The following is a 13,982-nucleotide window of genomic DNA, read 5'->3' on the forward strand; positions in this document are numbered from 1 at the left end:
GATCTCAAGTGTTGGAAGTCAGCAGATTTCAATACGGTATGCCAATAATATGCAATGAACAGAGGAATTAGGCGTAAGTATTGTCACGGAAATACCTGGATCACCCAATGCAAGCAAGACCTCGGTTTGCACATGATCTCATCTACCTCGAACGGAACATTCTCTTGGAGCAGCTCAATGATGACTTGCACCCTCCAAGCCAGCATTCTCTCTGCAGGGATTCAACTCTTCCCTCAATCTTCCGTTTAATCTGTTTCGTCTGCCTCGAACTACCTCTCCTGACGGTCTCAAGATGGCGTTGAATCTGGAAAAACAGCTTCTTTTCGTAAGTCGCGGATGTGGTATCCTCTTGGACTGAGGAGACTTGCTTACGTCTGTAGTATGGCGCGTACCATAACAATCCAGTTCGTCTTTTTCTCGGGATTACAATAACAAATCCGCTCATTGCGCTTTAGGTAAACGTCGCAATCCATATCACATGTGTGCCAATACTCCTCTTTACTGGAATCGCCATGGTACGTTTCGAGTCGTTGCGCTAGATAAGTCAGGACTGTTCTAATGGGATGTTAGGGCTCGAACTCGCCCGTTCTTTTCAAGCTCCCTGAAGCCCTCCAGTTCGAATACCTACCCGCGAATCTCGGAACGATCGCAGCCTTCGTATATGCCACATTTTACATTCTATTGGAGCCTGTCGCAGGGGCTCTCATCGCACCTCTCTTAATCGGTGGCGCGGCATTTGGAAATCACCTTCTGGCTACGTATGGGATGACGGCCAACTACTGGTTCGGTGGTGTCCATGTTATCTCGTGGCTGTTGCAATTCGTTGGCCATGGTGCCTTCGAAGGTCGTGCCCCAGCTTTGTTGGACAACCTGGTTCAGGCTCTGCTCCTCGCCCCTCTTTTCGTCTGGATGGAGATTCTCTTCTTTTTCGGCTATCGGCCCGAATTGAAGGCGCGATACGATGCAAACGTGGAGAAGGAGATAGCCGAGTTTAAAGAGAAGAAGAACGAGAAGGCCGCGAAGTGACGAAGGGCCCAGTTGATGGAAGGCTCATGAGTTTAATTGTTACAGGCCCGGTTTGGTGCAACTATGATTACGACCATGTTATGAATAGGCCATTCGTGTGTAGCGTTCGTATTCCCTGTATCCTTCCAGCGTTGAGTGGGATTATCTTGTCTGCCGGCTTCAAGTTGATTGCTGCTTGGGCTTGCGTTGTTGCTGGCTTTTTGAACCGCGTTGAATACAGACAGTCCATCTTGAGTGGCAGTATCTTGTCGATAGTCTTACTACAACAGTGAAGTTGATGTAAACCTTCTTAACGAAGCTCCAACTTTTGGAAGCTTGGGACCGTGGGGGGCGGGGATGAGGCGCGACACTGCCGCCAAATGTGAGAATTACGAGCACGTGCCCTGCCCCTTCTCACCAACAGAGCTTCTCGACGGTATTCAAGATGTCGAATAATACTCCAAGTCTGTTTCCCCGGAGCAGGTGCCACGTTGAGTGTTCCAAGTTCATGGTTGTGGTGTTGTCATGCAGCAACAAGGTGGATTGATGACTAACTCCGTTACGATGAATTTCCGGAGACCCGAAAATACAAAACACGGTGACCAAAAGGGAACGAACGGCTTCGCTGGTCGTCCCGCGGCACCAACCGACCAGCCATTGAAGCACCACAACTCTTCATGATAATTGTATATAAAGACGAGTCAATAATGGTGTTTAAATGCAACTTGGAGCAAGAGTCAATTGGATAAAATGTGTTCTGCGGTGGTATCAGAACTTGACCCGCGGGCAGTGTTTTACTTGGGGTGTCCCGTGAGCGCACTAGGGCGGGTTCGGAGGCTTAGTCCCAGTCCTGAGAATCCTCCCAACCCCGACGACAAAGCTCTCCTTCCATCCATCCACACTCCTCCTCTCCTCTCACCTCTTCCCCCAATTACATCTCTCCTCCGAGAAGCCTCTCTCCCACCACTCTGAACTCTTTTCACAATGTTCAGGAACGCTTTGCGGCAGTCTAGCCGCACCGTTGCGGCTGCCACTGCCACTGGCAGAATGGTGAGTCCCATGTCCCTGCCGGTCGACCGTCAACGACAACGACGCAATTTGGCCATTTCCCATCCGAAACTTATCTCAATCGGAACGTCAATCGCATCTCTCGAGGGCGCACTCAGTTTAATGTCACGTCGACTTGTTGTGATTGCCCTGCCGCAGTGCTAACAAATTTTGCTTCCGGTCAACAGGTTCGCGCGGCTGTTCCCGGCCCCCTCTCTGCTGCTTCGAAGCAGGTCCGTACCTACGCTGCTGAGGCCAAGGCTTCGCCCACCGAGGTTTCTTCCATCCTTGAACAGAGAATCCGTGGTGTTCAGGAGGAATCTGGTCTTGCTGAGACCGGACGTGTCCTCTCCGTTGGGTACGTGATCGCCTTTGCTGTTCGGAAAAATTTGGTATCGGCTGCATTGTCGCTGAAACCTTCGAAAATTGCCGGAAAATACATTGCCATCGCCGTAATATTCATTGTGCAATTGACTAACCTGTGATTTACTGAATAGTGACGGTATCGCGCGTGTCCATGGTATGACCAATGTCCAGGCTGAGGAACTGGTCGAGTATGTATTCTGATGTAATCTCTTTTAGCGCTAAATCTCAACTAACGCAACAACAGGTTCGCCTCTGGCGTTAAGGGCATGTGCATGAACCTCGAAGCCGGCCAGGTCGGTGTTGTGCTGTTCGGTTCCGACCGTCTTGTCAAGGAGGGTGAGACTGTTAAGCGTACCGGAGAGATCGTATGTCATCTCAATTTGATATCACTAATGTTTACTCGGACTGTCCGTCAAAATGCTTACAACTCAAATAGGTCGATGTCCCCGTCGGCCCTGAGTTACTCGGCCGCGTTGTTGATGCGCTCGGTAATCCAATTGATGGCAAAGGCCCCATCAACGCTACCACCAAGAGCCGTGCTCAGCTCAAGGCTCCTGGTATTTTACCCCGTCGTTCCGTCAACCAGCCTGTCCAGACTGGCCTGAAGTGTGTCGACTCCATGGTGCCCATTGGCCGTGGTCAGCGTGAGTTGATCATTGGTGACCGTCAGACTGGTAAGACTGCTGTCGCCCTCGATGCGATCCTCAACCAGAAGCGTTGGAACTCCTCTGGCGACGAGAGCAAGAAGCTGTACTGCATCTACGTTGCTGTTGGTCAGAAGCGTTCCACTGTCGCTCAGCTCGTGAAGACCCTCGAGGAGAACGATGCTATGAAGTACTCCGTTGTCATTGCCGCTACTGCTTCCGAGGCCGCTCCCCTTCAGTACCTTGCACCTTTCACTGGTGAGTCCGAGCCCCGCTTTGACGAGTTTTCGCAAGTTCCCCAATCCCCGCCCGCCTCGGATGCCCTTGGTTGCAGAAGATCAGTTCCGAAACTCAATGCTTGAAAGAGGTATTGCTGCGGGATCTGTTGTTTCAACCCTCCTTGCAAGGCGAAGCTCGAGAAACGTCTCAAAACCAACCGGCATCTAAAGAGGGCTGCGGCCATCTGGGAACCTCTCGGTTCCCAGATGGCTCTTAGGCGATAACCAACACCTCGCAATTTCACTTATCATCATCACCACGTGGCACTACATCCAATACGCTAACATTCAATTACAGGTTGTAGCATTGGGGAGTGGTTCCGTGACAATGGCCGCCACGCCGTCATCGTCTACGATGACCTTTCTAAGCAGGCTGTCGCTTACCGTCAGATGTCTTTGCTGCTCCGTCGCCCCCCTGGTCGTGAGGCGTACCCCGGTGACGTCTTCTACCTCCACTCCCGTCTCCTCGAGCGTGCAGCCAAGATGAACGATAAGCACGGTGGTGGATCTCTCACTGCGCTCCCCGTCATTGAGACCCAGGGTGGTGATGTGTCTGCTTACATTCCCACCAATGTCATTTCCATTACCGACGGCCAAATCTTCTTGGAATCCGAACTCTTCTACAAGGGTATTCGTCCCGCCATTAACGTCGGTCTTTCCGTGTCCCGCGTCGGTTCCGCCGCTCAGCTGAAGGCCATGAAGCAAGTCGCTGGTTCCCTGAAGCTTTTCTTGGCTCAATATCGTGAGGTCGCTGCCTTCGCCCAGTTTGGTTCCGATCTCGATGCTTCCACCAAGCAAACCCTCAACCGTGGTGAGCGTCTCACTGAGCTGCTCAAGCAGAAGCAGTACTCCCCCATGGCCGTCTCCGACATGGTTCCGCTCATCTTCGCTGGTGTCAACGGTTACCTCGACTCGGTCCCTACCGCCAAGATCCTTCAGTGGGAGTCTGATTTCCTCGCATACCTGAAGAGCAACCACCCTGAGATCCAGGAAACTGTTGATAAGGAGGGACAGGTCAGCAAGGAACTTGAGGCTAAGCTGAAGGATGTCATCTCCGCCTTCAACAAGTCCTTCAACGCATAGGTGAGCATGAGGCAATGATGTTGATTTGTCCATGTACTGTTCCATCTCCTGACTCTGTGTGTATAGACAAGATAGCTTGTACAATTTACTCCCCTGCTTTGTTTTCTGTTCACCGGAGCTTCAGGTTCAGTGGTTCCAGATGTAATCCGGGTACCTCACCATAACGTGGAATATCTGTAGCCACGAAACAAGAGAAGGGGTGGGCCGAGAGATGGGGCTAAAAATCTGAAATAATATCCTGTACGTTTAGATGCTTTTTGCGCGGCGAAGGACTGCATCGGACAGAACAACTGGTTGAGTTCGCAAGTCCATGGGAAAAGGAAGTTGCATGCTCCTCGGTTGGTCTACGGTAAGGGTTCCTTGGTCTACATATATGCAGTCCGAATATGTTTTCCTTTGTTTCTATACTTTAGTTTAGACACTGGAGTTTGTCCAGGTCGAACAGCGTATTGTGTCGGCATCTCTATACTATGGGCACATGCGCATTTGGCTGCCAACAACCGTAGATGTGACACTTTACATGCTCGACATAGCCTTCACCCCATTATGACTCGTGGTGAATGTAGATATCACTCCTCATTCTGGCATCACAAGACGTTGTCTGTTTTAAGAGGCTTGACTGCTTAAGTAGCTGCGCTCGACACTTCCCTGCGAATATTCGGGTATCATGGCACCTTAGCAGTGAATCTGCTACCCAGCGCTCTTGTATAATTGATGTATACGATTGACTGCACCATCATATCTTGAAAATCCATGAGGTCAGCGGCCGCAGGAGTGGCTGGCCGAATGCGGGATGACCTTATCGATAAGTGAAACAGATTTTCGGCGACCAAATTTTCATCAAGACCCCTCCACTTATCGCGGGAGACATTGGGGACAACATAAATTGTTTTTCAGATCTTTTCTACTCAAACGCCTTCCCCTGCGCATAGATGGCTACCTCTACGGACCCAGCGCCGACCTCCTGTAAGGTTATGCTCTCCAAGAATGTTGCGAACGGCCTGCTCGCTGAAGTTTTGGAGGGAGTGAAGACCTTGGAAAAGCCGCCTCATTTGGTCGGATTCCTCGCCAACAGCGACCCCGCAGCCTTGATGTATGCGCAATGGACGGAGAAGACATGTCATGAAAAGTGAGCAACCATTCGTACCTGGTTCGACTTTGCCATTGGCCTTGTGCAGATCGTTGAGTCACGGTTTCCCTTCCCAATACTCGACGTTGGCGGAGGCATTTGTCCTTTACTAGAACCTCGTAGCTAACGTAGTTTTATCTCCTGCCCTAGTGGATACCGCTACTCGCTCCGCGAAGTGCATCGTGATAACCTCGAAGAAGCCATTCTGGCCGCCAATGTCGATCCTGATGTCGACGGCATCATCGTATACTACCCCATCTTCAACAACCGACAAGACCAGTACCTGCAGCAGATTGTCGACGTGTCTAAAGACGTCGAAGGGCTCAGCCATCGCTATATCTTCAACATGTATCAGAACATTCGCTTCCTCGACCCTGAGACCAAGCGCCAGAAGTGTATCCTCCCATGTACCCCGCTTGCGGTCATTAAGATCCTGGAATTCTTGAACATCTACAACACAATTCTTCCCTACGGAAACCGACTTCATGGCCGCACCATCTGCGTGGTAAACCGGTCAGAGGTTGTGGGGCGACCACTCGCAGCACTTTTGGCGAATGACGGGGCCTGTGTATACAGTGTTGATATCACTGGTATTCAGAAGTTTACTCGGGGCGAGGGCTTGAGGAAAGGAAGGCACGAGGTGGAAGAAATGGAAGGGAAGGAACTGAAGGACGTTGTCCCATTGTGTGACACTGTTATCGCCGGAGTTCCTGGACACAAGTACAAGTTTGACACAAGTCTGCTGAGGGACGGCGCAGTGTGCATCAACTTTTCAAGTGAGAAGGTAGGATCGCATACTAATCCGTGTTTGAAGCCTTGCTTATCCGATGATGAACAGAATTTCGGACCAGAGGTTAAACAAAAGGCCTCAATCTTCGTGCCTTCGATTGGGAAGGTCACTATCGTTGTCTTGCTCCGGAACCTGTTGGTAAGTCCCGTCCTGCATGGCCGGTTGGTGTTGGCGGTATCTAACACTACCTTTACAGAGACTCATCCAGAACAAGAGACTGGATGACATCAAGCCCGCCGCCGCAACTGAGCGCCCCGGCACTCTCGAAGCTGCTTCATAATATAGTTATGAATGATATTTGAGCCAGATGTGTTATTAAGCGCAATAAAATATAGACTTTTTCTCCCAGTGTACATCTTATTCTCCTTATACTGTTTTTCAGTTCCTTTGACGTGGTGATATTCTAGACTAGATTTGCGAAAAAGTAGTCATGATATGGAGGTGGAACTATCGAGAAAGCCCAAGCCATATTGATTAAACCAGCCGGGACCGGATGCAAAGTGAGAACTTATCGCTTTCAAAAAGGAGAGTGAATCTGGATTCTCGCAATTTTCATACCGGCGTGGCAGTCTGGCGCATTCACTGCAAGCAAGATGAAACTCACCAACTACCTTCGCTTTTTGGCACCCTTCGCACCTTGACTGTCAGCCTCGCCCACTCCCACGGTGCTTGCTACGCCACCAGTCTTCTTCTCAGTCTCCCTCGCCGCCAGTCGGAGCACCTCAATCTCCTTCGCAAGCCAACGCCGCAACGGCTCAGCGTGAAATGTCCCATCCCTAGCGAACCAAGCCGTAAATGGTGCTTCAATATCCTTCTCCTCCAGGACACTCCCAGAGGCAGACTTGTACTGAACATGAAGTTTGTAAAGCGGCGTATGCTTCTTAACAGAGGACCGAATCGAAATCTATCCCTCGTCGCGTTAGCATCATGCCGTAGCAATAGAAATATAGCGTCTCCCTCCCCCCAGAAACTTAGGGTGTGCCCGTACCGTCTCACCCGACTTGCGCTTCCCTCGAAAGACTTCGCTCGCCTCAACCGCCCATATCCAATAAGTGAGCAGAGAGTTTAAGATGAAGTACGAGGCTACGGCAGCAATAACCCATAGCGACTGCGTAGCTTCCCAGCCCAGCTTGCGGTCTGCGTAAAACGTAAACCCTGCGATTGCTACGGCGCTGTAGCCCACGACAAAGCGGACATTTGTCTTGAAGTGGTCTTGTTTGAAGGTATACGGTTGCGGAAGCGTGCTTAGGTATGGAACTAGCGCATCGTCTGTTGTTGACTTGAGGTCTAGATTGGATATTTAGTTTATAATTTTGGAAAGGGGAGGAAGAATATTCAAGCCTGAACTCGGACGATGCTGTAGACCTGGGAGGGTGAGATTACCATTTGGTGAGTAAACAGGCACCTTTGGTGCGGTTGCCGAAGCCATTTGTGGAGGTACAGCTGCTCAAGGAGTAACAAAAGGAAGTCCGATTAGGGTGCCAACAAAATATTGAGGAACAATGTGCCAAAATTTGTCCTGGAGGTAGGTGATAAGTGTCCGAGTATGAGTTGCGGCGAGCTGTTCTTTCGAGCTAAAACGGTAGGATGACCGCCTTGCCCGTGCCCTGCGGGTTCTTCTGGGGATCTGACCTGCAACCTCCAGCACTTTGGCCTCGACCGAATGAACATTACCACCTTGTCGGCCCGACGACGCACCTAGCATGGCATTACAAGGCGTGGAGCAAACGATCCTTCGGGATCCGGCTCTTTTGTACGTTTTACTTTCCCTCGTATCCGTTGATTCGGGCTCTGTGCGATGGGCTAATTGGGATTCGCAGCTACTGGATCGTGATTCCTATTACTGCTGTCATGGTATGCTGCTTAAAAATATTCAGGACCACTCGATTCTAACAAATTGGAAAAGATCTTGACTGGTATGCTCCGCCACTATGCCACAGTCTTGATGAACTCCCCTCCGAAGCCTGCCTCGACCCTGGCCGAATCTCGCGAGCGCCTCACTCTCCTGCGTGCCGTCAATCTACGTAACCACGCCTCGGCTGTTCTCTCGAAAGAATCCTTCGAAATGCGCAAGAATTACCTTGTATCGGGATTTCAAAATGGAGCTTTCCTTAAAGATCCCAATGCTCGCGGGCAGCCCCCAGCTAATCCGATGACGGATCCCGCCGCGATGGAGGGCATGATGGGAATGATGAAGGGGAATATGATGATGATGATCCCGCAGACGCTAATTATGAGTTGGATCAATGCCTTCTTCTCGGGGTTTGTTATCTGTAGGCTATATGTGTCGCCCGACCCTCATTATCAGATATTAACGGTTTGGAATAGTGAAACTTCCATTTCCCCTTACGATTCGCTTCAAGTCGATGCTACAGTCTGGTGTCATGACCCGTGATTTGGATGTGCGATGGGTGTCCAGTCTTTCATGGTACTTCCTGAACCTGTTCGGCCTGCAATCTGTTTTCGGCTTTATCCTTGGTAGTGACAACGGTGGGTTCCCGCGGAGTTTACCCTCAACCTTCATCCTTGGCTAATACGTAGGTTAGCCGCCAACCATATGGCTCAACAAATGGGACCTATGAACCCTGCTGCTGGAGCGAACCCTTTCCAGCCTGGACAGGACCCACATAAAATGTATCTGAATGAAGCGGAGAACCTGGAAGTGTTCGAGCATTTCTGCATTTTGGATGGTATTGAGGAGAGAATTCTGCGCAAGTACAGCGCCGATCAGACCCAGTAATGGACGGGGACGATGAGCATTCTGCAGATTTTGCCTTATATTCCCTAGATTACGAGTTTGTATTGGTCTGATAGGGTTAGAAATAGAGTCTTTGAATGGATGCACAGTCGCTCTACGAATCTGCCGGCATATGGGAACGGGTGCTCCCATCATAGGAGAATCTGGACTGTGACGCTTAATATTTAGTAGCTAGAATCGTAAAGATATAGTCCACCAAACGCCATGCCGTAACTCATCACTGGGAATAGTTGATAACACCATCCAATACCCACACCTCACCATTCGAAACTTGCTCGGCGATAGTTTCAACCTGGATACCACTTGGTTCAATCTTGAGAAGATCGGTCAGCCTAAGAATCCTGGCCAGTGTTCAACTCAATTAGGGAAGCAACGGGCTGCTCACGTATATCTTATTCCCGTCTTTCCTCCAACTCAATTTGTCGCCACCCAGTGTCTCAGCCTCCTCACCCTCACCCCACGGACTTTGAACAACAATATGCGCGGAGACAAACCGCTCTAGGTTACGCTTCGCGCGATCCTGCCCTTCATCTCCCTCATACGCCTTTATCTCTCCGAATTCCTCATAGTCGTTGGGGCTTTCCCAGGGTTTTCGGGGGAGGTCTTGGATAGCGCTATTGCGAGGCGCAAGAACGGTTACGTTTTTCGACGGATCATTCAGTCGTCCCTCTACAGACTCAAATTGCCGGGTAAGTGATGCAAAGACATTGATGCCACGGGTCTTTGGCAGTACATCAGAGATAATGGGATCGCCGCTGCTGCCTTGCGCTTTGGTGTCGGAAAGGGGAGTCATTGCGGCTCCTTTCAATGGTTGCTGATTGCCGAGCCACTCCTTGACGCCCTGTAAACTCTGCAGGCTTCGCTCGTGTCGTAAGTGGTTAACCAGTGGTTGTGGGATCCGCTTGCGAAGAGGAAAGGATGGGAGGCCCCAAGCCGCGGACTCTGCGCAAAATAGGAAGAGGAGAAGGAACGTCAGCGAAGATAAGATATGCCGCATCTTAAGCCGCGGATGTGAAAGGTGACGTCTTGTCAGCCTTTCTATGTCCTCCGTCTTCGTTCAGGGCCACGCTTCCACTGAAGTTCTGATGTCGAATTCCATGACGCAACACACTCTTCTGGAGGAGCACATCCCACATGGCTTACCCCCACGTGATTCCGCGGAGAAGCCAAAGCGGGATTTTGCACGTGACCTATATCGATAAGGGCAGTTTGAGGACCACAAAATTGGCCCACTGGACGTGCCAATTGCTCTTGTGTGTCGTTGCTAAGGTTGATTGTGAAAATGTCGGCCTTGCAGACGTTTATGTTGGTCGTTGACCATGATAAACAGGAAGCTAGGCAGATTGCCGAGCGGGTTGCCCAAGGTAATGCCCCTCCACGAATTGATACCAGAGTAATCATCCGCTAATTGTTGTGGGATAGATGTTGAGAGCAGGAAGACGACCCTCGTTGAGATTGTGCAGTCGCTAAGAGAATATATTAATGACGAAGATCCACTGCTCCGGGGCAAGGCGGTTTCCTACCTCACTGCGGTAATCAAGGCGCTTCCGCCAAAGTTCCTCACGAGGCAACAGGTTCAAGTCCTGACGACGTTCTTTTGTGAGCGTATCGAAGATGCAGGCGCTGTCGCAGGGATTGAGTCATTGCAGAAGTTGGATAGGTTCACAAAGGATATGGCGAAGGAGGTAGCGAAAGCGTGAGTGCACGGAGATCTCCGCCCAATTTTGTATCTGGAGACACAAATTGACCACCGTGTGTAGGCTATTCGAGAATTTTAATACTCTGCAATCCCGTGCCCAGTCTCAAAGATTCCAGGTTTACCAGCTCCTGAACGAATTAATGACCAACCATCGAGCCGGTACGCTACACCTTGTTCACACACCCTCCAGTATGCTAACCCATGCAGTGCTGCATGAAATGGGCGATACCTCTCTTGTGGGAACAGTGGACCTTATGACCGGCGAGAAGGACCCGCGTAATCTCATGCTGGTTTTCTCCATACTCAGAGCTATCATGGTCGAGTGGGATATCTCGAACCATGTCGAGGTAGGCTTTGGTTCTGAAAATGTGGTTCTACGATGGCTGACCTCAGAAGCTTCTATTTGAATCTGTCTACAACTACTTTCCGATCACATTTAGACCGCCACCAAATGATCCATATGGGATCACTGCGCAAGATCTAAAGGACCGCCTACAGGACTGTATCTCGTCCTCGAGCCAATTTGCTCCGCACTCCATTCCGGCTTTGCTGGACAAACTTGATTCAACTTCTCAGAATGTCAAGGTATGGATCATCATATTGTGCCTCCCTAGCTTGAGATTCTAACTGTCTTTAAGAAAGATGCTCTTCACGCCCTCATTGCTTGTATCAACTCGTATAGCCCAGATACCGTGGCCAGATATTCGATCACCATATGGGAAACTCTAAAGTTTGAGATTCTCAATGCGCAAGAAGAATTTTTGTCAGAACTTTCTCTCAGGGCGTTGCATGATATCGCAAAGCGTCTCTCCGAAGGTGTCACACAGGTATCTGACCAGCTTCCTCTGGCTCAGTATCTACGTCCGATCACCAAGGAGTGTAACGAGCAGTTGCGTGAACCTCAGCAGAAACAGGCAAAACCAGCTCAAGAAATCCTCAAGGCTGCGTCGAAGGCCTCCGCAGCTTCTTTTTCCTTAGTCGTGCAAGTCGTCGTTGCACCAGTCTTGACGCTCTATCAGGGAGCTGAGGGTCTCACGAAACAACGGGCTCTGTTGGAAACGTTAACACAGATTTTTGAGTCCGCAATCACGGTATTTGGCGCGTGGACGTCAAGAACTCCTGGGGCCCCTACCGAAAACCCTCTTTTAGAATTCAAAGACCAATTTTCGGAAATTTTTGGCCAGGCTCTGATGAGCACAGTCAAAGAAGAAGTTTCTTTTCGGATTTCTGCCTTGAGAGGCTTCCTGCGGCTATCGATGCTACGCGATTACTTCCATGATTCTGAGATTGGCCTATTCGTGCAGTATCTTAACGAGATTCTCCTGAAGGAAGAGTCGGTTGGGCGAGATGATCTGAAAAAGGAAGCAATAGCTGCTCTCGCTGAAATCTCGAAACATCAGCCTCGACCGATCATGGATATAACCTTCCCAGCCTTCGTGGCTACGCTTCCCGACACCGACGACGGAACGCATCCCGGCTACCTTCGAACTCTTGAAATACTAGCGCAGATTAGCATTGAGAAAGTCATCTTCGAGACTCTGGTGAGGCGGCTGCTCACCAAGCTAGCGTTACTTTTGCAGAAGGAACAACCCGGTTCTGCAGCCTACCCGAGGGCGATACTTTTGACCATATTCTACGTCATGAGCCAGAGGAATCTGGAGGGAGACGCAGCTCTGGATATGTACTACGACAAGATAGTAGTCTCCATGTGCCGGAGCGCAGCTACAACAGCTTCAGGCAAAGCAAGCAACAGCGTGTTGGGCGACTCCACCGTTTTGGATATCCTGGGAAGGCTTTGTAACCTCATAGTCAGATCCCTACCCCGGTCAAAGCAAGACGAAGTCACGAAGAATACCTACACTCTTTTCGCTCCGGCTGACGAATTCCAACCTGTTCCATTCTCGCAATCAACGTCGGAAGACCAGCAGCGTACAATGATTCTGTCGACCTACCTCCTCGCTGGCCTACCAGCAGACTCGACACTACCTCACAGTATATCTGACCTTCTCCCAGACCTCGCCAAACGATCCATCACCAAGACCGAACCCTCAACCCAACTCGCCATCCTCCGCCACATTGCGCTCCTCGTGAACAAATTCCTCCCGAAATCTGAGCTCTCCACCGCTACAGGCCTCTTCGACTCCCTCCTCCCTCTCAACCCCACTACTAGCGAGTCCCAAACACCAGCAGATACCATCAAAACTATCTTCTGGCTCTCCAAGTCCCTCATTCTTCGCCTCGCACCTACTACAACCCAAATCCTAGCCTCACTTCTCTCTCTACTCTCCTCCCAAGATGAAACGATAAGAACAACGGCCGCCCGCGGCTTCGCCATCCTCCTCAAGGACGACGACGTCCTCTCCCCGACAAATGGCGCAAACATTCGCCTTCTCGCAAAGCAGCGTGTTTTCACAACCCTCACCCCGCTAATCTCTGCCAATATCCGCGAAATCAACACTACCAGCAGCAACAGCAATGATACGAGAGCGACAGCGGTGCCAAACGAGCACATCAAACCAGCTCATTTAACAGCCCTCTCAGGGATCCTATCCACCATCTCCCCTACCCTCGTCATGCCTGAACTTCCCACCCTCCTCCCGCTCCTCTTACAATCTCTCGACCTCCAAGCCGAGGATTCCCACGCCGTCCGAGCCGCAACGCTCCAAACACTCTCCGTAATCATCCGCGAGAGCGGCGTGACTATAATTGAGAAATGCGGGCATGTCCAGAGCCTTGTCTCTAGGCTTCTCAAGACAGCGCAGTATAAAGCCAGTGATGCCGGCGGTAAAGAGGGTCTCGTAAACGGACCCCGGTTGCGTGTCGACGCGCTCAAGTGCTTGTTTCTGCTGGCACAGACCCCGAATACGGAGGATGCCCCGGCGGTTGCGAAGGCTGGGAAATTATCGCCCCTTCTTCCGGTGAGGAATCAGGTTCTCCGGTCGTTGAGGTCTGTCCTTGATGACCCTAAGCGTGACGTGCGCAAGGCTGCTGTTGATGCAAGGGGGGCTTGGCTAAGGGGTGTCGAGGATGTTCCTGAGGACGAGTAATTGAGTTTAGAATATGTTGGATTTTTGGATGATCATATGAGATCAAGCTGTTAACAAACTATGTTTTCCAACGGCGTCTGCTTTTCAAGTAGATTTTGCAATTACACATTCTATTAAAAGAAATACTTGCCTCGCT

General features: G+C 50.6%; 7 protein-coding genes across 7 annotated transcripts; 5 read left to right on the plus strand and 2 right to left on the minus strand.

Annotated features, from left to right (window-relative positions):
• The first annotated feature begins 55 nt into the window (after positions 1 to 55).
• Positions 56 to 1,757, plus strand: BJX67DRAFT_346474 (2-hydroxy-palmitic acid dioxygenase MPO1). Its single transcript, XM_071028421.1, has 4 exons — positions 56 to 325; positions 381 to 404; positions 456 to 515; positions 571 to 1,757. Exons 1-4 carry the CDS (start codon positions 293 to 295, stop codon positions 1,024 to 1,026), a joined length of 573 nt encoding a protein of 190 aa, XP_070889041.1. The 5' UTR covers positions 56 to 292; the 3' UTR covers positions 1,027 to 1,757.
• BJX67DRAFT_346479 (F1F0 ATP synthase subunit alpha) lies at positions 1,755 to 5,123 on the plus strand. Its single transcript, XM_071028422.1, has 7 exons — positions 1,755 to 2,055; positions 2,241 to 2,410; positions 2,550 to 2,606; positions 2,663 to 2,783; positions 2,855 to 3,320; positions 3,639 to 4,423; positions 4,490 to 5,123. The coding sequence occupies exons 1-6, from the start codon at positions 1,990 to 1,992 to the stop codon at positions 4,421 to 4,423; spliced, it is 1,665 nt and encodes a 554-aa protein (XP_070889042.1). The 5' UTR covers positions 1,755 to 1,989; the 3' UTR covers positions 4,490 to 5,123.
• A 148-nt stretch (positions 5,124 to 5,271) lies between these two features.
• BJX67DRAFT_346484 (methylenetetrahydrofolate dehydrogenase (NAD(+))) lies at positions 5,272 to 6,704 on the plus strand. Its single transcript, XM_071028423.1, has 4 exons — positions 5,272 to 5,552; positions 5,703 to 6,336; positions 6,391 to 6,480; positions 6,539 to 6,704. The coding sequence occupies exons 1-4, from the start codon at positions 5,356 to 5,358 to the stop codon at positions 6,620 to 6,622; spliced, it is 1,005 nt and encodes a 334-aa protein (XP_070889043.1). The 5' UTR covers positions 5,272 to 5,355; the 3' UTR covers positions 6,623 to 6,704.
• A 54-nt stretch (positions 6,705 to 6,758) lies between these two features.
• BJX67DRAFT_305101 (signal peptidase complex subunit 2) lies at positions 6,759 to 7,904 on the minus strand. The gene is made up of 3 exons (XM_071027048.1): positions 7,726 to 7,904; positions 7,331 to 7,629; positions 6,759 to 7,246 (listed from the first exon to the last, which is right to left on the minus strand). Exons 1-3 carry the CDS (start codon positions 7,769 to 7,771, stop codon positions 6,950 to 6,952), a joined length of 642 nt encoding a protein of 213 aa, XP_070889044.1. The 5' UTR covers positions 7,772 to 7,904; the 3' UTR covers positions 6,759 to 6,949.
• Positions 7,905 to 7,961: 57 nt separating this feature from the next.
• On the plus strand, positions 7,962 to 9,272 carry BJX67DRAFT_305021 (ER membrane complex subunit EMC3). Its single transcript, XM_071027044.1, has 5 exons — positions 7,962 to 8,095; positions 8,163 to 8,196; positions 8,249 to 8,615; positions 8,671 to 8,832; positions 8,889 to 9,272. The coding sequence occupies exons 1-5, from the start codon at positions 8,046 to 8,048 to the stop codon at positions 9,080 to 9,082; spliced, it is 807 nt and encodes a 268-aa protein (XP_070889045.1). The 5' UTR covers positions 7,962 to 8,045; the 3' UTR covers positions 9,083 to 9,272.
• On the minus strand, positions 8,868 to 10,512 carry BJX67DRAFT_305058 (uncharacterized protein). The gene is made up of 2 exons (XM_071027046.1): positions 9,486 to 10,512; positions 8,868 to 9,413 (listed from the first exon to the last, which is right to left on the minus strand). Exons 1-2 carry the CDS (start codon positions 10,095 to 10,097, stop codon positions 9,318 to 9,320), a joined length of 708 nt encoding a protein of 235 aa, XP_070889046.1. The 5' UTR covers positions 10,098 to 10,512; the 3' UTR covers positions 8,868 to 9,317.
• Positions 10,241 to 13,962, plus strand: BJX67DRAFT_305114 (MET18/MMS19 family protein). Its single transcript, XM_071027049.1, has 6 exons — positions 10,241 to 10,464; positions 10,523 to 10,796; positions 10,861 to 10,958; positions 11,007 to 11,146; positions 11,196 to 11,384; positions 11,438 to 13,962. Exons 1-6 carry the CDS (start codon positions 10,383 to 10,385, stop codon positions 13,844 to 13,846), a joined length of 3,192 nt encoding a protein of 1,063 aa, XP_070889047.1. The 5' UTR covers positions 10,241 to 10,382; the 3' UTR covers positions 13,847 to 13,962.
• The last annotated feature ends 20 nt before the right edge of the window (positions 13,963 to 13,982 follow it).

This window comes from Aspergillus lucknowensis (genome assembly GCF_044049455.1).
Source record: "Aspergillus lucknowensis strain CBS 449.75 chromosome Unknown BJX67scaffold_7, whole genome shotgun sequence".
In the NCBI taxonomy this organism is placed as follows: Eukaryota; Fungi; Ascomycota; class Eurotiomycetes; order Eurotiales; family Aspergillaceae; genus Aspergillus; species Aspergillus lucknowensis.